At 42.1% G+C, this 23049-nt stretch overlaps 1 protein-coding gene across 2 annotated transcripts in view; it reads right to left on the bottom strand.

Moving 5' to 3' along the window:
* The window catches only part of mfsd13a (major facilitator superfamily domain containing 13A), a 31055-nt gene extending 8627 nt beyond the window's left edge, over nucleotides 1–22428 (bottom strand). Inside the window, exons 1-5 of one of the 2 annotated variants that reach the window (XM_072912701.1) lie at nucleotides 22304–22428; nucleotides 15212–15464; nucleotides 15072–15151; nucleotides 7952–8401; nucleotides 7772–7892 (exon numbers count right to left, since the gene is read on the bottom strand). In XM_072912701.1, coding sequence (XP_072768802.1) covers nucleotides 7772–7892; nucleotides 7952–8401; nucleotides 15072–15151; nucleotides 15212–15358 — 798 coding nt within the window. In that variant the 5' untranslated portion in view covers nucleotides 15359–15464; nucleotides 22304–22428. Of the gene's footprint in view, nucleotides 1–7771; nucleotides 7893–7951; nucleotides 8402–15071; nucleotides 15152–15211; nucleotides 15465–22303 lie in introns of those variants that run through there. The other variant, XM_072912702.1, reaches the window with a different exon arrangement.
* Between the last annotated feature and the right edge of the window lie 621 nt (nucleotides 22429–23049).

Below are 23049 nucleotides of genomic sequence, written 5' to 3' on the forward strand. Positions count from 1 at the left end.
GTATCCAGTGATTATACTATAAAGTTATTTTCTATTTAACTTCACCAGTTTTAGATTATTTTTATTCAAAATCGCTGAATTTTCACATTTGCCGTTCAAATACTGAGAAGAGACGGTGCGGTGATCAGCAGCCTGTTGAGGCACGTCACTCAGTGCCTCAACATGGATTCCGGACTCGGCTAACTGCTGGCCTGCTGTGCAGTGAGACCGTATTGCTATATGAATTATATTATACATTTCCATAGTTTAGTTAGCTGAGGTCAGAGGTGGGTAGAGTAGCCAGAAATTGTACTCAAGTAAGAGTACTGTTACTTTAGACATTTATTACTCAAGTAAAAGTAAGGAGTAGTCACCCAAATATTTACTTGAGTAAAAGTAAAACAAATGGACGACTCTGCTAGCTTGTTTGCGCTGGCTTTCGGAGACTCTTGCTTTGAAAGCGCAGGCGCGATGGAACGGCACTTTTATTGTGAAGACAGGAACGTCCTCATGTGCGGTCAGTCTTTAGGCTTTTGACGGGATGTACGGTTGGAATAAAAAAGTATTTTTTTTCCTTCACACTTTTGATTGATTGATTGGAACTTTTATTATTAGATTGCACAGTACAGTACACATTCCGTACAATTGACCACTAAATGGTAACACCCCAATAAGTTTTTCCACTTGTTTAAGTCAGGTCATGTGACCGCCTGGCTCTGTTTGATTGGTCCAACGTCACCAGTGACTGCATCTGATTGGTGGAACGAAGTGAAACGTCACCAGTAAGGCAGGCACTTTGAAGGTCTGTCTGACAGACCAAAACAAACAAAGCGTGCATTAACAGATCGATAAAAATTAGTAGCGAGTAGCGAGCTGAATGTAGATAAAAGTAGCGGAGTAAAAGTAGCGTTCCTTCTCTATAAATATACTTAAGTAAAAGTAAAAGTATGTTTCATTAAAACTACTCTTAGAAGTACAATTTATCCCAAAAGTTACTCAAGTAGATGTAACGGAGTAAATGTAGCGCGTTACTACCCACCTCTGGCTGAGGTATATAATGTACAGTGTATTTTGTCAACAACTGTATGTGTGTAACGTATTTCTTGTGCTGAGCGATCATAAAACGGCTGCAAAAGACGCACTGGCTGAGGCTCCAGTAATCCCGCCTCCTGCACCCCCGCCTAGAATTGTTATATCAACTAAAGCCCACACTTAAACTTTCCACGTGCAAGATTGAATCTATTTAAAAAAGTTATTTCATAAGAAGCCAAAAAGTGCAAAAACAATAATGTTGGTGTTGGAGGAGTTGTAAATGACTGCAGGGCCACAACATTAGGTACACCTGCAGTCTGCAGGTGTACCTAATTCACAACTCCTCCAACACGAACATTATTGTTTTTGCACTTTTTGGCTTCTTATTAAATAACTTTTGTAACCTATTTTCATGGGCTTTCCTCTTTGTGATGTTACGTTCCTGTTATGCGCTGTTATACAGTATATGCCTTGAGCTCTTATTTTGAAGGCGCTAAGAGCGGAAGTGACGACACGTTGCGGAGGTTTTTGAAAGAAGGTAAATAAAGTGGTCCTCGTGTAAACTGGAGCCTCCGTGTTTGTTATTTTGTAGTTTCATACAGTATAGGCCACATTTATAAACCCTCGGTTACACTTTTTTAAATAGATTCAATCTTGCACGTGGAAAGTTTAAGTGAGGGCTTTAGTTGTGGACTTCATTTATAAGTAAAGGTAAGACCATAATAACGTTTTTTTTATTAAATGTGCTTTTTTGTGTGCTACAGTTTGTATGTGTAAAGTTAAAGTTAAGTTAAAGTACCAATGATTGTCACACACACACTAGGTGTAATGAAATTTGTTGTCTGTATTTGACCCATCCCCTTGATCACCCCCTGGGAGGTGAGGGGAGCAGTGGGCAGCAGCGGCGCCGCGCCCGGGAATCATTTTTGTTGATTTAACCCCCAATTCCAAGCCTTGATGCTGAGTGCCAAGCAGGGAAGAATGCTGGTATGAGCTTTTAAACATAACCCGTTAACTGCTGCCAATCAAATGGTGAATAAGATACTCTTTAGGGTTCATATGTTTGTAAATCTGACTGTGATGAAGTCAGTGCCTCACCAGCCATCGACCTCACCGCACGTCACTGTTTATTTGTCACCATGGAGACCAGGATTAGTGATTTAGAAGTAGCTAAAACACTGTGGATGGATGTTAGCTACTACTGGGGACGGCATGGCGTGGTTGGGAGAGTGGCCGTGCCAGCAACCTGAGGGTTCCTGGTTCGATCCCCACCTTCTACCAACCTCGTCACGTCCGTTGTGTCCTTGAGCAAGACACTTCACCCTTGCTCCTGATGGCTCGTGGTCAGGGACTTGCATGGCAGCTCCCGCCATCAGTGTGTGAATGTGTGTGAATGTGGAAATAGTGTCAAAGCGCTTTGAGTACCTTGAAGGTAGAAAAGTGCTATACAAGTATAACCCATTTACCATTTAGCTATCTAGCCATGTCTTAAAGCAGCTCTTCCTGAGGGTGTTTCAGTGTTATAACTTCACCTTTATCTTGACTTTTTACACCAAAATGCGTCCATTCTCCCCTTTCTGTCTACACACTGTGTCTGCTTGTAAGTACTCTGTGTGTGCGCGCTGCCCAACATGCTCCTCTGCTTATAAAACCAACAATGTCACGACACGACGACGACAGGGGCGCGGAGGGGTGGGGGACCGCTACTTTTCAGAGGCGGTATAGCAGTGTTTTTCAACCTTTTTTCAGCTAAGACACATTTTTTGCGTTGAAAAAATGCGGAGGCACACCACCAGCGGGAATCATTAAAAAACAAAAAACAGTTGACAGTAAAAAGTCGTTGTCGCAATTGTTGGATATGACTTTAAAGCAGGGGTGCTCACACTTTTTCTGCAGGCGAGCTACTTTTCAATTGATCAAGTCGTGGGGATCTACCTCATTCATATATATCATTTATATTTACTTATTTATGAAATATATGTTTTTGTTAACAAGTTAAAGGTGTTTAATGATAATACAAGCATGTTTAACACATATAGTTAATATTGTTAATGAATTAAAGGTGTTTAATGAAAATACAAGTATGTTTAATACATATAGTTAATATTGTTAACAAGTTAAAGGTGTTTAATGATAATACAAGTATGTTTAATACATATAGTTAATATTGTTAACAAGTTAAAGGTGTTTAATGATAACACAAGCATGTTTAACACATATAGTTAATATTGTTAAGTTAAAGGTGTTTAAAGATAATGCAAACATGTTTAACACATATAGTTAATATTGTTAACAAGTTAAAGATGTTTAGTGATAATGCAAGCATGTTTAACACATATAGTTAATATTGTTAATAAATTAAAGGTGTTTAATGATAATACAAGAATGTTTAACACATAGTTAATATTGTTAACAAGTTAAAGGTGTTTAAAGATAATACAAGCATGTTTAACACTTTTAGTTAATATTGGTAATAAGTTAAAGGTGTTTAAAGATAATACAAGCATGTTTAACACATATAGTTAATATTGTTAACAAGTTAAAGGTGTTTAATTATAATACAAGCATGTTTAACACATATAGATTCCTTTCTTTCATGAAGACAAGAATATAAGTTGGTGTATTACCTGATTGTGATGACTTGCATTGATTGGAATCAGACAGTGGTGATGATAACGTCCGCATTTTCGAATGGAGGAGAAAAAAAGTCCTCCTTTCTGTCCAATACCACATGAAAATGGTTGGTTTTTGGCATCTTATTTGTCCAGCTTCCGTACTCCTTTGTATGCACTTTACAAGAAATACATTGTCGGCAAACTCCGTAGCTTGCTAGCTTGTGCACGCCAGCTTTCTGAGACTCTTATTTTGGTAGCACAGGCAGGATGAAGTAGCGCTTTTATTGTGCAACTGTGTAGTCGGTCTTTGGAGTTTTGACGACAGGTACGGCGCCAGAGTCTGTTGAAATAAAGTGTTTCTCGCCTTCCAGTCGGTAATTTTAATGAGCTGGCAGCAGCCAGCGTCATCTCAGAAGACCCTCGGGTGCCGTGAATGTCAATCAAGTGACCAAAGTGACGTCATAGTGAAGATTTATGATCGCTCATTTTTAGGACTATTTTTTTAATGCCTGGCTGGTGATCGACTGACACACCCTCCGAGATCGACCGGTAGCTCGCGATCGACGTAATGAGCACCCCTGCTTTAAAGCATAACCAAGCATGCATCACTATAGCTCTTGTCTCAAAGTAGGTGTACTGTCACCACCTGTCACATCACACCCTGACTTATTTTGAGGTTTTTGCTGTTTTCCTGTGCGTAGTGTTTTAATCCTTGTCTTGCGCTCCTATTTTGGTGGCTTTTTCTGTCTTTTTTTTTTGTATTTTCCTGTAGCAGTTTCATGTCTTCCTTTAAGCGATATTTCCCGCATCTACTTTGTTTTAGCAATCAAGAATATTACAGTTGTTTGTATCTGTCTTTGTGAGGACATTGCTGATTGTCATGTCATGTTCGGATGTACATTGCCTGTGCTCCACAGTAAGTCTTTGCTGTCGTCCAGCATTCTGTTTTTGTTTACTTTGTAGCCAGTTCAGTGCATAGCCTTCCCTACACTTTAATGCCTTTTCTTAGGGGCACTCACCTTTTGTTTGTATAGACAGCACAGACACTCAACAACAACACATCATTTGCAGACTATAATTACTGGTTGCAAAAAAGATTTTTAACCCAAACAGGTTAAATTAGATGATCTCCCACGGCACACCAGACTGTATCTCACGGCACACTAGTGTGCCGCGGCCATACTTGCCAAACTTGAGACCTCCGATTTCGGGAGGTGGAAAGTGGGGGTCGGGGGGGCGTGGTTGGGGGTGGGGCGGGGTGTGTGGTTGGGGGCGTGGTTAAGATAAATATATATATATATAAGAAATACTTGACTTTCAGTGAATTCTAGCTATACATATATATATATATATATATAATATATATATATATATATATATATATATATATATATATATAAATAAATAAAATAAATACTTGAATTTCAGTGTTCATTTATTTACACATATACACACACACAACACTTATCTACTCATTGTTGAGTTAAGGGTTGAATTGTCCATCCTTGTTCTATTCTCTGTCACTATTTCAGAACACACACATTATACAAATATACATTATAAAATCAATAAGAAAACGGGAGCTCTAATTTGGGAGTCTGAATTAGGATCAGAAGTTCCTATACAAACATTGCGCACTCACGTCGCCTTTTTGTATTGATTACTGCAGCTGTGCACTGGATTCATTCACAAATACAAACTACAACTCACAAACACTTTAGAGTTAGGCTCCACCATCAGAATGTGTACTTAAACTAATAAAGATCACATGGATATTATTCAGTGAGTTGATTCACCAAAACTAACCTGTTATACAGGAGGAAAAAGCACACAGGACGTTTCAATTGTTCACAGACTGGTCGCTCTCATCAGAATGACAAGACACTTCCGGTCTGCAGGTGATAGCATTCAATTGGGAAGAAACGCCCTACTGCCCCCTACTGACCAATGTGAATACTGATAAATGTGTAATGACAGCTCCAAAAACGAATTCAAAACACAAAATAAACTAAATAAATCAACACAAAAATGTGACACATTATGGGTGGGTCACATGTGCATGTAGAACAGGCTGTCAACACGTCACTCAGGTCCGCATGGAGCTGGAGGGGGCGTGGCCTCCAGCGCCGCCTGAATTTTCGGGAGATTTTCGGGAGAAAATTTGTCCCGGGAGGTTTTCGGGAGAGGCGCTGAATTTCGGGAGTCTCCCGGAAAATCTGGGAGAGTTGGCAAGTATGGCCGCGGCACAGTGGTTGAAAAACACTGCGGTATAGTACCGAATATGCATCATTAGTGTCGCGGTACTATACTAGTACTGGCATACTCATACCTGCCAACTTTTGAAATCAGAAAAACCTAGTAGCCAGGGTCCAAGGGCCGCAGGCCCCGGTAGGTCCAGGACAAAGTCCTGGTGGAGGGTTCAGGGCTTCGCCCCCCGACACAAAATGATTGATTGCATTCAGACAGGTTAAAATGTTGCTAAAACCATCACTTTTCTATCAGTCACAGTGACTTTTCAAAACAAAAATATTACAGCAAAAATCATATGGGTTGATTGACATGTTTATTCTGTAAGCTAACTTCAATAGTTTGAAATTATTTTGACAGTTAATGCCAGTTATCCTGTCAACCTTTCACAAGACTTCAATTTGTTAATTGAAAGTATAAACACTTTTTACAGTAAACAAATGGTAAAACAGTACTAAACAATTCCATTAAAAAAAAAATTGGTGTCATTATTAACTTTCTGTCCAAGCTTGTATAATCTACTGCCTTATTCAATTGTAAAAAATATTCTGTGCCTAAAATTCACATTTCTATCACAATTATCATACTGTAAACATGGTAAGCTAACTTCATTAAAATTAATAGTCCTGTCAATAGCATGGAATTACACTTCAAATGTAGTTTTTTTGTAAGCCTTTCAAAAGAATTCAAAATATGAAAAATGAATGAAAATTAATTGAAGCCATCAGACACTTGAAAAGTGTCACATCACATCTCTAATGTAATCATTTGAACTTTTCAACAGAAATAGCACTGCAAAAATATTAAGGACATACTTCTGTATTTTGGTAGTTATGCTGTCAACATTTAACAAGATTTCTTCAACTTGGACTTGAAAGCATAAATAGTATAAACACTTTTAACAGTATAACAGTACTAAACAATTCCAATAGATAACATTGGTGTCATTACCTTTTTGTGGCTAAAATCCAAATGTATTCTATCAGATTGATCATACTGCAAAAATGATATGGTAACTTTATGATAAGTTTACTTGAAGTGGCATAAAACACTGAAAGTGATTGTTCCTATAACCCCTTTGTTTCAAATGTTTGTTCCACTTGTGGCAGTCGGGCACCAGCATACCGTCTTTGACAACTTGAAGTGGCATAAAACACTGAAAGTGATTGTTCCTATAACCCCTTTGTTTTAAATGTTTTATGCCACTTCAAGTTGTCAAAGACGTGCTGTGAAATACAGCCGACAGGATTGCGCACCAAACACGAAGCAAGGCCAAAGTGCATGCATGGTGCAGGAGAACAAAGGACTTCTTTCATTTAAGGTTTGTGATAAACCATCAAACTCATTTGTTAAAAGGACTCTATAGTAATATAAAGTGAGTTTTTCTGGACATTATCATGCAAGAAAAGTTTATTTTTGGGACCGCGATCACCGTGTAATGATTTTTAAAGGTTGCATTACAAACATTTAACTGTCCCATGTGATCAGCCAGTGCGATTGGAAGTCCATGCTCAATTATTGCCTCCGTAAATAAAACTTCGGCATTTATCACATCCAAAGAATCTGTTTGGGCGACGAAAAACGTTGAAAGTTTTCCACTTGTATCGCTAGCAACGGCATTAGACTTGTGTTTTTTTGTCCCAACGTGGTCTTTTACATCGCTAATTCCTCCGTGTCCGATCGAAAAATCTTGTCTGCACAAGGTGCAATTCGCGTAGTTTTCACCCTTTTTTTTTTTTACTTAATGAAAAAACGTATTTTTTTATCACTGCAACCGTAACCCGGAATAGGTTGATGAAAACCGTACTAATTACGGGAAAACCGGAGTAGTTGGCAGGTATGCATACTGTACAACCCTAAATAGTAGTAGTAAAAGGATTGAAGTGAGGAAAGATCACCTGAATGAGGTTCATGGACACGAACCACATGAAGTTCTTGTGTCTGGACAGCTGCTTGAGGTACTGCTGGATGGTGACGGGGTGCTCAGGAGAGGTGAAAGGGGCGTTGCCCACACTCAGCCTGCCACACAGAAGATTAGAAGACAAACTTTGTAATAAAGATTCGCCTTCGTCACTTACTCTTTGAGCGCCAGAGCCTCCTCGTATCTTGGACGGACTTCTTTCTCAAAACGTCGCCGTAGCAACCCGGAGACGAGGAAGAAGCCCAGGATGGAGAAGGCGGCCAGGGCCAGGCAGAAGAGGCGGAAGGCGTGGAAGTCCTCCTTGTCCCAGAAGGAGTAGGACAGGAAGACGGACAGCGAGCCCAGGGCGCTGAAGGCCGAGCAGTGGAAGTTGAGGCGCGTGCGGTCGGCGGCGGACACGGCCAGGTCGGCCAGCAGGGCGCTGTGGTGGAGGTCCACCATGGTGAGGAAGCCGTCGTACAGGCACAGGCACAGCAGGAACTGCAGGCCCGGGCTGGCCCACGCCACCCAGAAGGCCAGGAAGGAGAGGGCCAGGAGAGGCCCGTTGGTGGACAGCGCCTTCAGCCGCTTCAGAACCACCTCTGGGGACGTGACCTGGGAGCCGGGCCTGGACCACAACACACAGACAGAGTTGCACATACGGTCATTAGTCCAGTCATTTACAAAAGGTAAACATGCTATGGGAGTTAGCAGCTAGGCACACAAGCTACTGTAGACATGCGTGATAAGTAGTGATGTTTTAAACCAGGGGTTGCCAACTCGTCAATCCCGATCAACCAGTTGATCTTTGGGACACTACCGGGCCATCGCAAAAATATGAGAAGAAATATAGATGTATTACTAAGACATCACCCAGAGAGGGACCAACATACGGATGATAAAAGTGTTAGAATAATTATGTGTAAGTTATCACACAACTTGTTGGAATAATTGTTTGTAAGTTATCACAAAAGAAACATTGTATTACATTATGTTCCTGATAAGAAGATGAAGGCTGTCTTTCGAGGCCTACCAAGAGGAAGAAGGCTCGTGAAACGCCACTGTGATTTTAACACGGACAGATGGCAGGATCGGCTCAACTTCCAGAGGAACTCTCTTTGAAGTATTTAACAAACTCTCTTTGAAGTATTTCACAAACTCTCTTCCAACTATTTGGTAACCGAGGTCAACGCTATTTACGACCCGCTGCCCTCTTGACGCAGGTGTGGTCAGGAGACGGGAGGGGTTATCCATTGTCCTCGAACACCTGCCCCAGCTGGATCCAGGAAGAGCCCAAGCCCGAGACATCCTCTTCTTGGTCTTCAATGTGACCGAAAACAATGACTGTTTTACATACTTCCCATTCCTGCTGAGACATGTGTTGGTGCGTGAACATTGAATATTTAAATAAAAGAGGAGACGAAAACCTTTTTCGGCAGAGCGTGGTGCAGGACTGTACAGAGAGTGCAGTGGCCATGTCTCTCCTCAATATTGAGTCCAAATTGAATTCTGTCTCTGTTTGATTCCTTGCCTTTTGTCTTGTTTAATAGATGTCTTCAGTGTTTGAACGTGACACAACTCTTATGCTTAAAGGCCGTTGCTATAGTTATTATCAATTGTGCTGAAGTTGTACTTTTCTATCCGTGCAAAGGGACAACTTGCAATCGTGGATTGCGAGTGGTCTCGTATCAGTGTTTGTGTCCAGACCCGGCCTGCTGACTGCCAAGGGCGAACATCGAGTACCGTGACGCAGACAAAGCAGAGACAGGGCGATATCACGAGTGTCAGCACATTTCCATTTCTGAATAATCATATATTGTGTCTAACTGGGGCTGCTGAAATTACCCCCCCTTCCTTCGGAAGAAGCCTCAGTGATGTAACCAGGGACCTCCCAAATAAATAGAGGAGCACGTGGGCTGTGCCTTAGTACCACTACAAAGTGGTACCAGATCTACCACCCGAGCAACGTCAAAAGGCAACTGTTGCGTTCCATTCCGTAGAACATCTTTTGCCCGGACTGCCTTTTCAATAAAAGGAGCACAACTATGGAACTCTCTGCCTGACACTTTGAAAAGTATACCTGCACTTGTCACTTGCAAAAAAACTAAACAATTGTGGCTAGTTGAGCAACGATTGTGTTCCCATGTTTAGTTTTTACTAATTGTTTTTTATCTAGTCTGCACTCTGTCTGTGTTATTATTATTATTATTATTATTGGCTTTTATCTAGTTTGCACTTTGTCTGTATTATTACCCTATTTTTCGGACTATAAGTGGCAGTTTTTTTCATAGTTTGGCCGGGGGTGCGACTTATACTCAGGAGCGACTTATGTGTGAAATGATGAACACATTAGCGTAAAATATCAAATAATATTATTGATCTCATTCACGTAAGAGACTAGACGTATAAGATTTCATGGGATTTAGCGACAGATTGTTTGGTAAACGTATAGCATGTTCTATATGTAATAGGGATGTCCCGATCCGATATTTGGATCGGATCGGCTGCCGATATTTGCCAAAAATTGCGTATCGACAAGGCATGGGAAAATGCTGATCCAGATCCAGTTTAAAAAAAACTCTGGTCCGTGTTTTCCAACGCACCGATTTAAATAATACATTCCACTTTTCTGCTGCTCCCTAATTTCCGTTCCGCATTTTCCAGCACACCTTCAACACATCCACAGGTCTGTGGATTCTCACGCAGTTGCTTTTAGCTGCTGGCATTACACGACAGGCTCTTCTCACTCTTTCCTGTGTCTCCCTCTCACAGACAGCAAGTGCACCTTCTTACACACGTCACATACTGTCACCTCATACGTCACATACGTATACGTCCTCCCCGAGCAGAGAGGTAGCAGCATGGCTAACGTTAGCTGTGATGCTAGCGCAGCCGTGCGAGCAACGCTCCCTCTAAGGTGCTCGCCTGTGCAATTGCGCACTGTTTAAGCGTCCTCTGCGCATAGCAAATCTATGCCACGCACAAAATCAAATAAAAAAATAAGCGCATAACAATTTTCGACACACGGACACGACAGAGAAAACAGTTTTCGTCATCATTGTTCAAATATTGTGACGTCTGTCGAGACGCTTATCTCCATTCGGTGCCACACGTCCACACCATCAAAATGCAGAGGCAAAAATTTCCACATCAACACCGTATGAAAAAATTAGTGATTTTTTTTAGTTGTGATTTCCTTCTCTGCATGAAAGTTTAAAAGTAGCATATATTAATGCAGTATGAAGAAGAATGTTTTAATGTAGACATGCAAGCCTTGAAAGAACATTTTGAAAATCAAGACTACATTTCCTGCAATTGGGTGCATTTCTACCCTATATTTTAACTTTAGATTTATTCTCATATCAAACTCTTTTGGCTGTCTTTTTGACACTTACATCCGGCGCCCCCCTCCACACCCTGGATTATAAATAATGTAAATAATTCAATGTGATGATCTTGTGTGATGACTGTATTATGATGATAGTATATATCTGATAGTATATATCTGTATCATGAATCAATTTAAGTGGACCCCGACTTAAACAAGTTGAAAAACTTATTGGGGTGTTACCATTTAGTGGTCAATTGTACGGAATATGTACTTCACTGTGCAACCTACTAATAAAAGTCTCAATCAATCAATCAAAACACATAGAATCATCATACTGCTGTGATTATATGCATCAAGTGTTCATTCAAGGCTAAGGCAAAATATCGAGATATATATTGTGTATCGCAATATGGCCTTAAAATATGGCAATATTAAAAAAAGGCCATATCGCCCAGCCCTAGTTCATCTATAATTGTGTGTATTTTGTGTTTATCCTTGAATAAACAGGTCAGTTTCTTGTTACCAACCATTGTGTATTATTCAAACTCCCCTAATTTAGCTGGCTAGTTGTTATCAAGAGTACTAAAACCCTTTTCAACATGATTCTGACAACTAAGTAGGCTAAATAATTTTAAACTTTAATACATGCTCGGATAGGCCAGTATCGGTCAGTATCGGTATCGGTCAGTATCGGTATCGGATCGGAAATGCAAAAACAATATCGGTATCGGCTCGGAAGTGCAAAAACCTGGATTGGGACATCCCTAATATGTTATAGTTATTTGAATGACTCTTACCATAATATGTTACGTTAACATACCAGTTGGTTATTTATGCCTCATATAACGTACACTTATTCAGCCTGTTGTTCACTATTCTTCATTTATTCTATATTGCCTTTCAAATGTCTATTCTTGCTGTTGGCTTTTATCAAATAAATTTCCCCAAAAAATGCGACTTATACTCCAGTGCGACTTATATATGTTTTTTTCCTTCTTTATTGTGCATTTTCGGCCGGTGTGACTTATAGTCCGAAAAATACGGTACTATTATCATTATAATCGACTCCTCTTTGCCTTATTCTTTTTATTTTCCTATTTTTAATGATGTTAGATCCGTGTTGTTGTTGTTGTTTTTGTTGGGGACCAACTAGCTTTGGCTACAAACACTATGATGCGTAGGTGGTGGTTCCTCTCTTTAAGAAGGGGAACCGGAGGGTGTGTTCTAACTATGGTGGGATCACACTCCTCAGCCTTCCCGGTAAGGTCTATTCAGGTGTACTGGAGAGGAGGCTACGCCGGATAGTCCAACCTCGGATTCAGGAGGAACAGTGTGGTTTTGGTCCTGGTCGTGGAACTGTGGACCAGCTCTATACTCTGGGCAGGGTCCTTGAGGGTGCATGGGAGTTTGCCCAACCAGTCTACATGTGCTTTGTGGACTTGGAGAAGGCATTCGACCGTGTCCCTCGGGAAGTCCTGTGGGGAGTGCTCAGAGAGTATGGGGTAACGGACTGTCTGATTGTGGCGGTTCGCTCCCTGTATGATCAGTGTCAGAGCTTGGTTCGCATTGCCGGCAGTAAGTCGGACTCGTTTCCGGTGAGGGTTGGACTCCGCCAAGGCTGCCCTTTGTCACCCATTCTGTTCTGAACTTTTATGGACAGAATTTCTAGGCGCAGTCAAGGCGTTGAGGGGATCTGGTTTGGTGGCTGCAGGATTAGGTCTCTGCTTTTTAAACATGATGTGGTCCTGATGGCTTCATCTGGCCAGGATCTTCAGCTCTCACTGGATCGGTTCGCAGCCGAGTGTGAAGCGACTGGGATGAGAATCAGCACCTCCAAGTCCGAGTCCATGGTTCTCGCCCGGAAAAGGGTGGAGTGCCATTTCCGGGTTGGGGAGGAGATCTTGCCCCAAGTGGAGGAGTTCAAGTACCTCGGAGTCTTGTTCACGAGTGAGGGAAGAGTGGATGGTGAGATCGACAGGCGGATCGGTGCGGCGTCTTCAGTAATGCGGACGCTAGAGATGCGCGGTTTGCGGGCACAACCGCGGAGTCCGCGGATTATCCGCGGATCGGGCGGATGAAATTTAAAAAATTAGATTTTAAATAGATTCAGGCGGGTGGCAGTTAAACCAATTGGTAAATATATATACATAGTTAAATGTTGTTACCCACATACGAGAAACGAGCAGGCACCTGCAGCATATGCCACAACAGAAGAAGAAAAAAAAAAAAAGAGATGGACACTTTTACGGAGCGGAGAAGGGACGCCTCGCCGGGGTCCGGGACCGAGGCCCCTTCCCCCGAGAGGGCCCCACCGGGAGCCGTAGCTGAGGCGATCCGCGAGAAGGGCCCGACGCACGTCCAGGGTCACCACCGCGCCGACACCCCGCCTCGTCCGCCTTCGCCGCGGCCGGCGTCACGCGCAGCAGGTAAGCAGCTTACCTGCCCGCCACCCCCGTGGCCGGGGGCTCGTAACAGGGGTCACTCTGCGCGCTCCGCCTGCGCAGCTTACCTGCCCGCCACCCCCGTGGCCGGGGGCTCGTAACAGGGGTCACTCTGCGCGCTCCGCCTGCGCAGCTTACCTGCCCGCCACCCCCGTTGCCGGGGGCGCGTAACAGGGGTCACTCCGCGCGCAGTGCGCTCACGAAAGGGGTGGGGCTCACCCTGGTTGATATAGACAGCAGGACGGTGGCCATGGAAGTTGGAACCCGCTAAGGAATGTGTAACAACCCACCTGCCGAATCAACTAGCCCTGAAAATGGATGGCGCTGGAGCGTCGGGCCCATACCCGGCCGTCGCCGGCAGCGAGACGCGCTTGGAGGTGCGCTCAGCGCGGCTCCCATATGATTGCGCACTGGTGTGCGTCTGGGTCGTGAAAGCGTGGCACGCGAATGTCTGTGCTGCATTGGATCAGTCTCCTTTCTTTAACAGGCAAAAGCTTTACAACCTCACTAATGCCTTGCATCGTCTATATTAGATATATAACAATGGGCGGGTGCGGTTCTGATCAAATGTTAGATCGGGTGGATGGCGGATGGTTGACGACTTTCTGATGCGGTTGCGGATGAAATAATTGCCTATCCGCGCATCTCTAGCGGACGCTGTATCGATCCGTTGTGGTGAAGAAGGAGCTGAGACAGGAGGCAAAGCTCTCGATTTACCGGTCGATCTACGTTCCCATCCTCACCTATGGTCATGAGCTTTGGGTTATGACCGAAAGGACAAGATCACGGGTACAAGCGGCCGAAATGAGTTTCCTCCGTCAGGTGACGGGTCTCTCCCTTAGAGATAGGGTGAGAAGCTCTGTCATCCGGGGGGAACTCAAAGTAAAGCCGCTGCTCCTCCACATGGAGAGGAGCCAGATGAGGTGGTTCGGGCATCTGGTCAGGATGCCACCCGAGCGCCTCCCTAGGGAGGTGTTTAGGGCACGTCCGATTGGTAGGAGGCCACGGGGAAGACCCAGGACACGTTGGGAAGACTATGTCTCCCGACTGGCCTGGGAACGCCTCGGGGTCCCCCGGGAGGAGCTGGACGAAGTGGCTGGGGAGAGGGAAGTCTGGGCTTCCCTGTGACCCGACCTCGGATAAGCGGAAGAAGATGGATGGATGGATGGATGCACTATGATGCGTACATTGGATAAGTGTTTCAGTTATCTATGTTTCTGTATCTGTCCCTATTTCAAATAAACCTTTATATTGACGTAATGGACACCCCTGGTTTATAAAGATGTCCAAATGCAGCGTAACAGGCACTTTGAGGGCAGCCATAATTGCGAGGTGGCCCTCAATAACAAGGAGTAAGACAAGACCTTGAAACGCTTGTTAGCGCCACCTGGCAGACTTAAAGTGGAACTGCTGTTGGAGCAAGTCTGACACTGAGCAAACACATTGTGGCCCTTTATGTAACCTGGAGAGCAAATAGTGCTGATGCAGTAAGTGTGGTGGAGGCAGGCCAGGGTGCAGACACTCACTGAGGAGAGCTGAGGAAGGTGCGGTCACTCAGCCACCCGAAGAGAGGATCATTGAAACTGTTCCAGAGCAGGAACACGGTCTGTGAAGACAAAGTGAAAAAGGGGCGCTCCATACCCGACTACATCTTCATGCCACCTACCTCGCCCACCCAGAAGGAGACCTTGTCGATCTTGTAGACGGACACAAAGGTGTCCACGTAGTAGAGCAGGAAGACATTGTGGAGGACGGAGGTGAAGAGGGCCAAGGAGCCGTAGAGCACGGCGGTGGAGAGGACGCTCCGGCCCATTCTGTCCTCCACACGATCACCGTCTCCTCATGGCCGACAAACCGGCTTTTTCTGCACGTCCACCACAGCTAACTTGTCATCAGTGTTGGCAGGCAGGACTCCTCCTCTGGGAAACAACACAACACACAAGGCTTGTCACCATACCGCTGTGGCTATGAAAGTAGCTTACCACCACCAGGTGTGAATGATTAAAGGGTTCTACGTGTAAAGCGACTTTGGGTACTTAGAAAAGCGCTATATAAATCCCAGTTATTATTATTATTATTAGTCTACTAGTCCACTACATTGTCACCATACCACTAGTCTACTAGTCCACTAGTCCACTAGTCCACTAGTGCACTAGTCCACTCGTGCAGGGCTTGGCAACACTAAATGTTCAAGCAGACATTTTGGATCTAAAATACAACAACAACAAAATCTGTCTGAAGCCACAAAAACTTAAAAGCCTTATATAAGTGTTATAATGAAGGCAACACATGATGTAAGTGTCTATATTAGCTATATTAGCCTACTATCTCTTTTATACTCTTTCATTCTAGACTTTTAGAGTGTTTGATTATCACATCACTCTAAATGTATAGACTATAAAGTATAAAAGGGATCCTAGTGGGCCAGGGCAATCTTTCCTTATCTCTAAACTAAAACTGGGGAAATGTGTAGAGTGTTCTGGGCTTCAGACATGATTTTGTGTCGGAATTTCTTGAGGAAAAAATGCCCGGTTAGGCTTTGTGTATGTAGTGTGTGCCTTTCTTGCTTTACAGCTATGCTCTTATTATGCTGTTTGTTACTTACATATGTTATGTTGCAGCTATTTTAGATTTTAGATTTAGATTTATTGGTCCCCTTGGGGAAATTCATTGTCACTGCCGTACATTTAAACACTAGACATTACACGTCACACACAAAAAAAAAATAAGAAAAAGACATCATACATGACCAACACACATTTACAGGCTTGTCAAACGGGTCGGCCGGTCCTGCTGTTAAGGGCGGCTATAGCTGCAGGGATCAGGCTTTTCCTGAGGCGGGCCCTCCGGAATTTGATAGTTCTGTACCTGCGCCCTGATGGTAGTGGGATGATGTATTTGTGTAGTGGGTGAGTGATATCCTGGACTATTGCATACCTGCCAACTTTTGAAATCAGAAAAACCTAGTAGCCAGGGTCCAAGGGCCGCAGGCCCTGGTAGATCTAGGACAAAGTCCTGGTGGAGGGTTCAGGCTTCGCCCCCCGACGCAAAATGATTATTAGCATTCAGACAGGTTAAAATGTTGCTAAAACCATCACTTTTCTATCAGTCACAGTGACTTTTCAAAACAAAAATATTACAGCAAAAATCATATGGGTTGATTGACATGTTTATTCTGTAAGCTAACTTCAATAGTTTGAAATTATTTTGACAGTTAATGCCAGTTATCCTGTCAACCTTTCACAAGACTTCAATTTGTTCATTGAAAGTATAAACACTTTTTACAGTAAACAAATGGTAAAACAGTACTAAACAATTCCATTAAAAAAAAAATTGGTGTCATTATTAACTTTCTGTCCAAGCTTGTATAATCTACTGCCTTGTTCAATTGTAAAAAATATTCTGTGCCTAAAATTCACATTTCTATCACAATTATCATACTGTAAACATGGTAAGCTAACTTCATTAAAATTAATAGTCCTGTCAATAGCATGGAATTACAATTCAAATGTAGTTTTTTTGTAAGCCTTTCAAAAGAATTCAAAATATGAAAAATGAATGAAAATTAATTGAAGCCATCAGACACTTGAAAAGTGGCACATCACATCTCTAATGTAATCATTTGAACTTTTCAACAGAAATAGCACTGCAAAAATATTAAGGACATACTTCTGTATTTTGGTAGTTATGCTGTCAACATTTAACAAGATTTCTTCAACTTGGACTTGAAAGCATAAATAGTATAAACACTTTTAACAGTATAACAGTACTAAACAATTCCAATAGATAACATTGGTGTCATTACCTTTTTGTTTGCTCAATTATTGCCTCTGTAAATAAAACTTTGGCATTTATCACATCCAAAGAATCTGTTTGGGCGACGAAAAACGTTGAAAGTTTTCCACTTGTATCGCTAGCAACGGCATTAGACTTGTGTTTTTTTGTCCCAACGTGGTCTTTTACATCGCTAATTCCTCCGTGTCCGATCGAAAAAATCTTGTCTGCACAAGGTGCAATTCGCGTAGTTTTCACCCTTTTTGGAACGGATAATTATTCCCGGATAGGCTTTTGAATATTCTTCACGGAATGACTGCAGTTTTCTTTTCGGTTTAAGACTCGTTTGCGATTTTTCTCCGGCTGATTCGATGATCGTTCGCTCGTTTGGAAACAATGGCAACTGGTGCCTCGTGCTTGGCAGCGGTGCTATAAATAGCCTCGCGCATGGCATTCGGAATGGCTCGATAGGAAGTTACGGGAAGCAGTGTCGATTGTCATTGTTGTTACGCGATTTCGTGAATAAAACTTTTAAAAAAAATTGTTTTTTTAATTAATGAAAAACCGTATTTTTTATCACTGCAACCGTAACCCGGAATAGGTTGATGAAAACCGTACTAATTACGGGAAAACCGGAGTAGTTGGCAGGTATGCTATTGTTTTTGCCAGTGGGGTGATGGACCTGTGGTTTAAGTCTGAAATGTTGGGTGTGGGTAGGCCGATGATTTTAGCTGCTATGTTTGTAATGTGTGTGAGTTTGGTCCGGTTGGTTACAGAAAGCATGGTGAAAAAACACGTGGAACAGTACAGAAGGATGGCTTGAACAATGCTTTGGTAAAGTAATAACAGGAGATGAGGTGCAACGTATAGTCCTTTAAGTTTACGGATGGCTGACAGTCTTTGTTGACTTCTTTTTTGAATGTCCGTGGTGTGCTGATCAAAGGTGAGTGTATTGTCCAAGGTTACGCCCAGGTATTTGAAAGTGTCAACTGTTTTAACTGTTTGTGTGTTTTGTCGATTTGTTTTGGCCAGAAACAAATTGGCCTTTGTAACATATCTTTGTCTTTGTATGTTGTATGTAGAGCACATTGTTTAGCAGACTTTGTGTGTTGTATGTAGAGCACATTGCTTAGCAGAGTTGAGTGATGCAAATGCATGTCAAGTTGATCAACACATTGTATTATTGTCCAGTGCAATAACAGTACGGTACTGATATGAAGGCTAAAAGGGCATTAATGGGAGCTTTAAAAAAAAAAAGAAGAAAATAAGTAACTAAATAGTTAATTTTCACAGTAACGCATTACTTTTTGGTGTAAGTAACTGAGTTAGTAACTGAGTTACTTTTGAAATTGAGTAACTGTAGCTAGTTACTGGTTTTTAGTAACTAACCGAACACTGGTCATGAGACATGCAAACATACATTAAATATACAGATCAAATCAAATCAAATCAACTTTATTTATAAAGCACATTTAAAATTGACCACAGGGGTAGCCAAAGTGCTGTACAATGAGCAGGTTAAAAGATAAAACGAGTACCGAGCAAACACAACACAACACAAACAGAACACGATAAAAAATAAATAAATAAAAATAGAATAAATAAAAACAGGTTCACAGCAGGTGTATTATGGGGCGCCATTGCAGGATGGATATCACTCAGTGTTAAAAGCCATGGAATAAAAGTATGTTTTTAAGAGAGATTTAAAAACAGGAAGAGAGGAGGCTTGTCTAACACTCAGAGGTAGGTCGTTCCAGAGCTTGGGAGCAGCAACGGCGAAAGCTCTGTCACCTCTAAGCTTCAGCCTTGTGTCAGGGACCGTCAACAGCAGCTGATCGGCTGATCTTAAGGATCGGGTGGGGCAGTAAGGCTGAAGGAGGTCGGAGAGATAGGTTGGCGCGAGGTTGTTTAGACATTTAAAAACAAATAAAAGGAGTTTAAAATGTATTCGATAACGCACAGGGAGTCAGTGAAGGGACGCTAAAATAGGGGTGATGTGCTCACGTCTGCGGGTCTGTGTTAGCAGACGAGCAGCAGAGTTCTGCACGAGCTGCAGGCGGGCGAGGGAGGCCTGGCTAATGCCAACATACAGGGCATTACAGTAATCAAGACGAGTCGAGATAAAGGCGTGGATTAATTTCTCAAGATCATGTCCTGATAGAAGCGGTTTCACTTTCGCTATTTGGCGTAATTGATAAAAGCTTTTTTGAACGACGCTGCTGATTTGTTTTTCGAATTTAAAATCTGAGTGGAACTTTACCCCCAGGTTTGTGACAGAGTCGCTGAGATACGGGGTCAGAGTGCCGAGGTCAACGTTGGGGGAGGTAGAGCGACTTGGACCGAACAACATAACTTCTGTTTTGTCTTCATTTAGGCTCAGGAAGTTAGCTGAAAGCCAGACTTTGATGTCGTGCAGGCAGTCAATAAGACGTTGAACCGTGTTATTTTGTGCCATGGGAAAATAAATCTGGCAATCATCAGCGTAAAAATGAAATGCAATACTGTACTTCCTAAAAATAGAACCAAGGGGGAGAAGGTAAAGCGCAAATAAAATTGGGGCAAGGATTGAGCCCTGGGGTACCCCATGTGGTAAAGGAGCTGTGGATGACATAAAACTGTCTACTTTTACACAAAAACTCCTGTCGGTTAGGTACGACCGGAACCAGTTGAGGGCGGCGCCCTTAATGCCCACACAGTTCTCAAGACGAGTGATTAAGGTGGCGTGGAACGCAGCAGACAGATCTAAAAGCACCAGGACAACATATTTACCAGAATCTGTTGAGGAGGATATCGTTAAAAACTTTTAGAAGCGCTGACTCTGTGCTGTGGAGGGCTTTAAAACCGGACTGGAACAGCTCAGTGATACCATTATCCTCTAAGAAGGGCAACAACTGACTGTAGACAACCTTCTCTAATATTTTGGAAATGTATGGAAGATTAGAGATAGGTCTGAGGTTAGAGAGGAGAGAGGGATCGAGGCTTGGTTTTTTAAGTAGAGGTCGTACCACTGCATGTTTAAACTCTACTGGAACTATTCCAGAAGAGAGGCTGCTATTGATAATGTTAAGGACACTTGATCCAATAGTAGCAAGTACCTCCTTAAACAGGCGAGGTGGACATAGAGGACATACTGTAAGACAGCCAGAGGTGGGTAGTAACGCGCTACATTTACTCCGTTACATCTACTTGAGTAACTTTTGGGATAAATTGTACTTCTAAGAGTAGTTTTAATGCAACATACTTTTACTTTTACTTAAGTATATTTATAGAGAAGGAACGCTACTTTTACTCCGCTACTTTTATCTACATTCAGCTCGCTACTCGCTACTAATTTTTATCGATCTGTTAATGCACGCTTTGTTTGTTTTGGTCTGTCAGACAGACCTTCAAAGTGCCTGCCTTACTGGTGACGTTTCACTTCGTTCCACCAATCAGATGCAGTCACTGGTGACGTTGGACCAATCAAACAGAGCCAGGTGGTCACATGACCTGACTTAAACAAGTTGAAAAACTTATTGGGGTGTTACCATTTAGTGGTCAATTGTACGGAATGTGTACTGTACTGTGCAATCTACTAATAAAAGTTCCAATCAATCAATCAAAAGTGTGAAGGAAAAAAGATACTTTTTTATTTTAACCGTACATCCCGTCAAAAGCCTAAAGACTGACCGCACATGAGGACGTTCCTGTCTTCACAATAAAAGTGCCGCTCCATCGCGCCTGCGCTTTCAAAACAAGAGTCTCCGAAAGCCAGCGCAAACAAGCTAGCAAGCTACGGAGTTTGACGCCAATATATTTCTTGTAAAGTGTATAAAAACGAATATGGAAGCTGGACAAATAAGATGCCAAAAAGCAACCACTTTCATGTGGTATTAGACAGAAAGGAGGAACTTTTTTTCTCCTCCATTTGAAAACGTGGACGTTATCATCACTACTGTCTGATTACAATCAATGCAAGTCATCAGAATCAGGTAATACACCAACTTATATTCTTGTCTTCATGAAAGAAAGGAATCTATATGTGTTAAACATGCATGTATATTCATTAAAACACCTTTAACATGTAAACAAAAACGGCAAAATAAATAAATATAAATTATATACTGTATATATCAATGTATATATACATGTGTGTGTATATATATATATATATATATATATATATATATATATATATATATGTGTGTGTATATATATATATATATATAAATATATATATGTGTGTGTGTGTTTATATATATATATATTTATATATATGTTTGTGTGTATATATGTATATATATGATATGTGTGTGTATGTTACTCATCAGTTACTCAGTACTTGAGTAGTTTTTTCACAACATACTTTTTACTTTTACTCAAGTAAATATTTGGGTGACTACTCCTTACTTTTACTTGAGTAATAAATCTCTAAAGTAACAGTACTCTTACTTGAGTACAATTTCTGGCTACTCTACCCACCTCTGTTAGTAACTGAGTAACTTTTGAAATTAAGTAACTGTAACTAGTTACTGGTTTTTAGTAACTAACCGAACACTGGTCATGAGACATGCAAACATACATGAAATATACACAGGACATACTGTAAGACAGCACAGACTAAAAGGCTCATAAAAAAAGCATCTTTTATTCTTGCATGAGTATGATTATTGACATGTTTTAATGATTGCGATTGGAAAAGAGCGAATGTGGCTCAACAGATGATCGCAGCAGCTAATCGTAGCCAGATCGATAATAATCACATCACATTTACATAACCAACGCTTGGTTGGCCACTTTAACTTGTTAAAGTATCGATTTCGAGTCGACTTCTTATCACTAAAGTCGCTCATGTTAGTGCGAGTGTTGTTTAACATTAGCCATTAGCCACAGTTAGCGCTAGTTAGCATTGGTGACGCTAGCATGCTAGCTAGTCAAGCAGCTTGAAGTAAAGTAAATAAACAACTTATTGACCAAAGTATGTTGGCGACGAGACGTAACTCACCTTCAATGTTAACCAGGTCACCGGAGAGGGTTCCTGCTCGCTTAGTAGCAGCCGCGACTGGCGCTCGGGAGGCAGGGAGCGAGGGCGGTGATCCACGTCATAACCACCGCAAGCCGCGCTTCTCGTCGCCGGGGCGACGGTGGAGGATTCGCGGTCCGCTTCTCCGGCGCTGAAGGCGGGGGAAGTTGCGTCTCTCCTCCGGCAGAGGGCAGACTGGTACAAGCCACCATAGACATGTTCTAAGGGTACGCAGCATGGAGCGCTACTGCCTACTGGCGCTGACGAGACGCGGGGCCGCCATCTTGGAGTGGTGATCCGCTCCACTCAGTGCAATTCATTTGGCAGGAGCAATGAACTGTCATTCATCTTACCTCACTGAATACCACTCATTTTCACACGCTTTTTTGTCATACGTGTAGCTTTGATAAAGGACACATGTTTTATTATTCATAGTTTGCTTAACAGTAATAGAATATTACGGAGCCCCTAAAGGGACATGGGGGAATGTATTTTTGTATAATTTTATATATATATATGTATTTATTTTAGAAATGCATCTCGTGCGCACGAGATACATGTCTACATTTTTTTTTTTTTAATTATAACTTAATTTTTTTTAGACATGTTTCTCGTGCGCACGAGAAACATTTTCGTGCGCACGAGAAAGTTTCTGCTGCGCACAAGATACATGTCTAAAAAACAATTTTTTTTTTTTTTAGACATGTATCTCGTGCTCAAAGTTTTCA

Source organism: Nerophis lumbriciformis, linkage group LG39 (genome assembly GCF_033978685.3).
Source record: "Nerophis lumbriciformis linkage group LG39, RoL_Nlum_v2.1, whole genome shotgun sequence".
NCBI classification, from domain to species: domain Eukaryota; kingdom Metazoa; phylum Chordata; class Actinopteri; order Syngnathiformes; family Syngnathidae; genus Nerophis; species Nerophis lumbriciformis.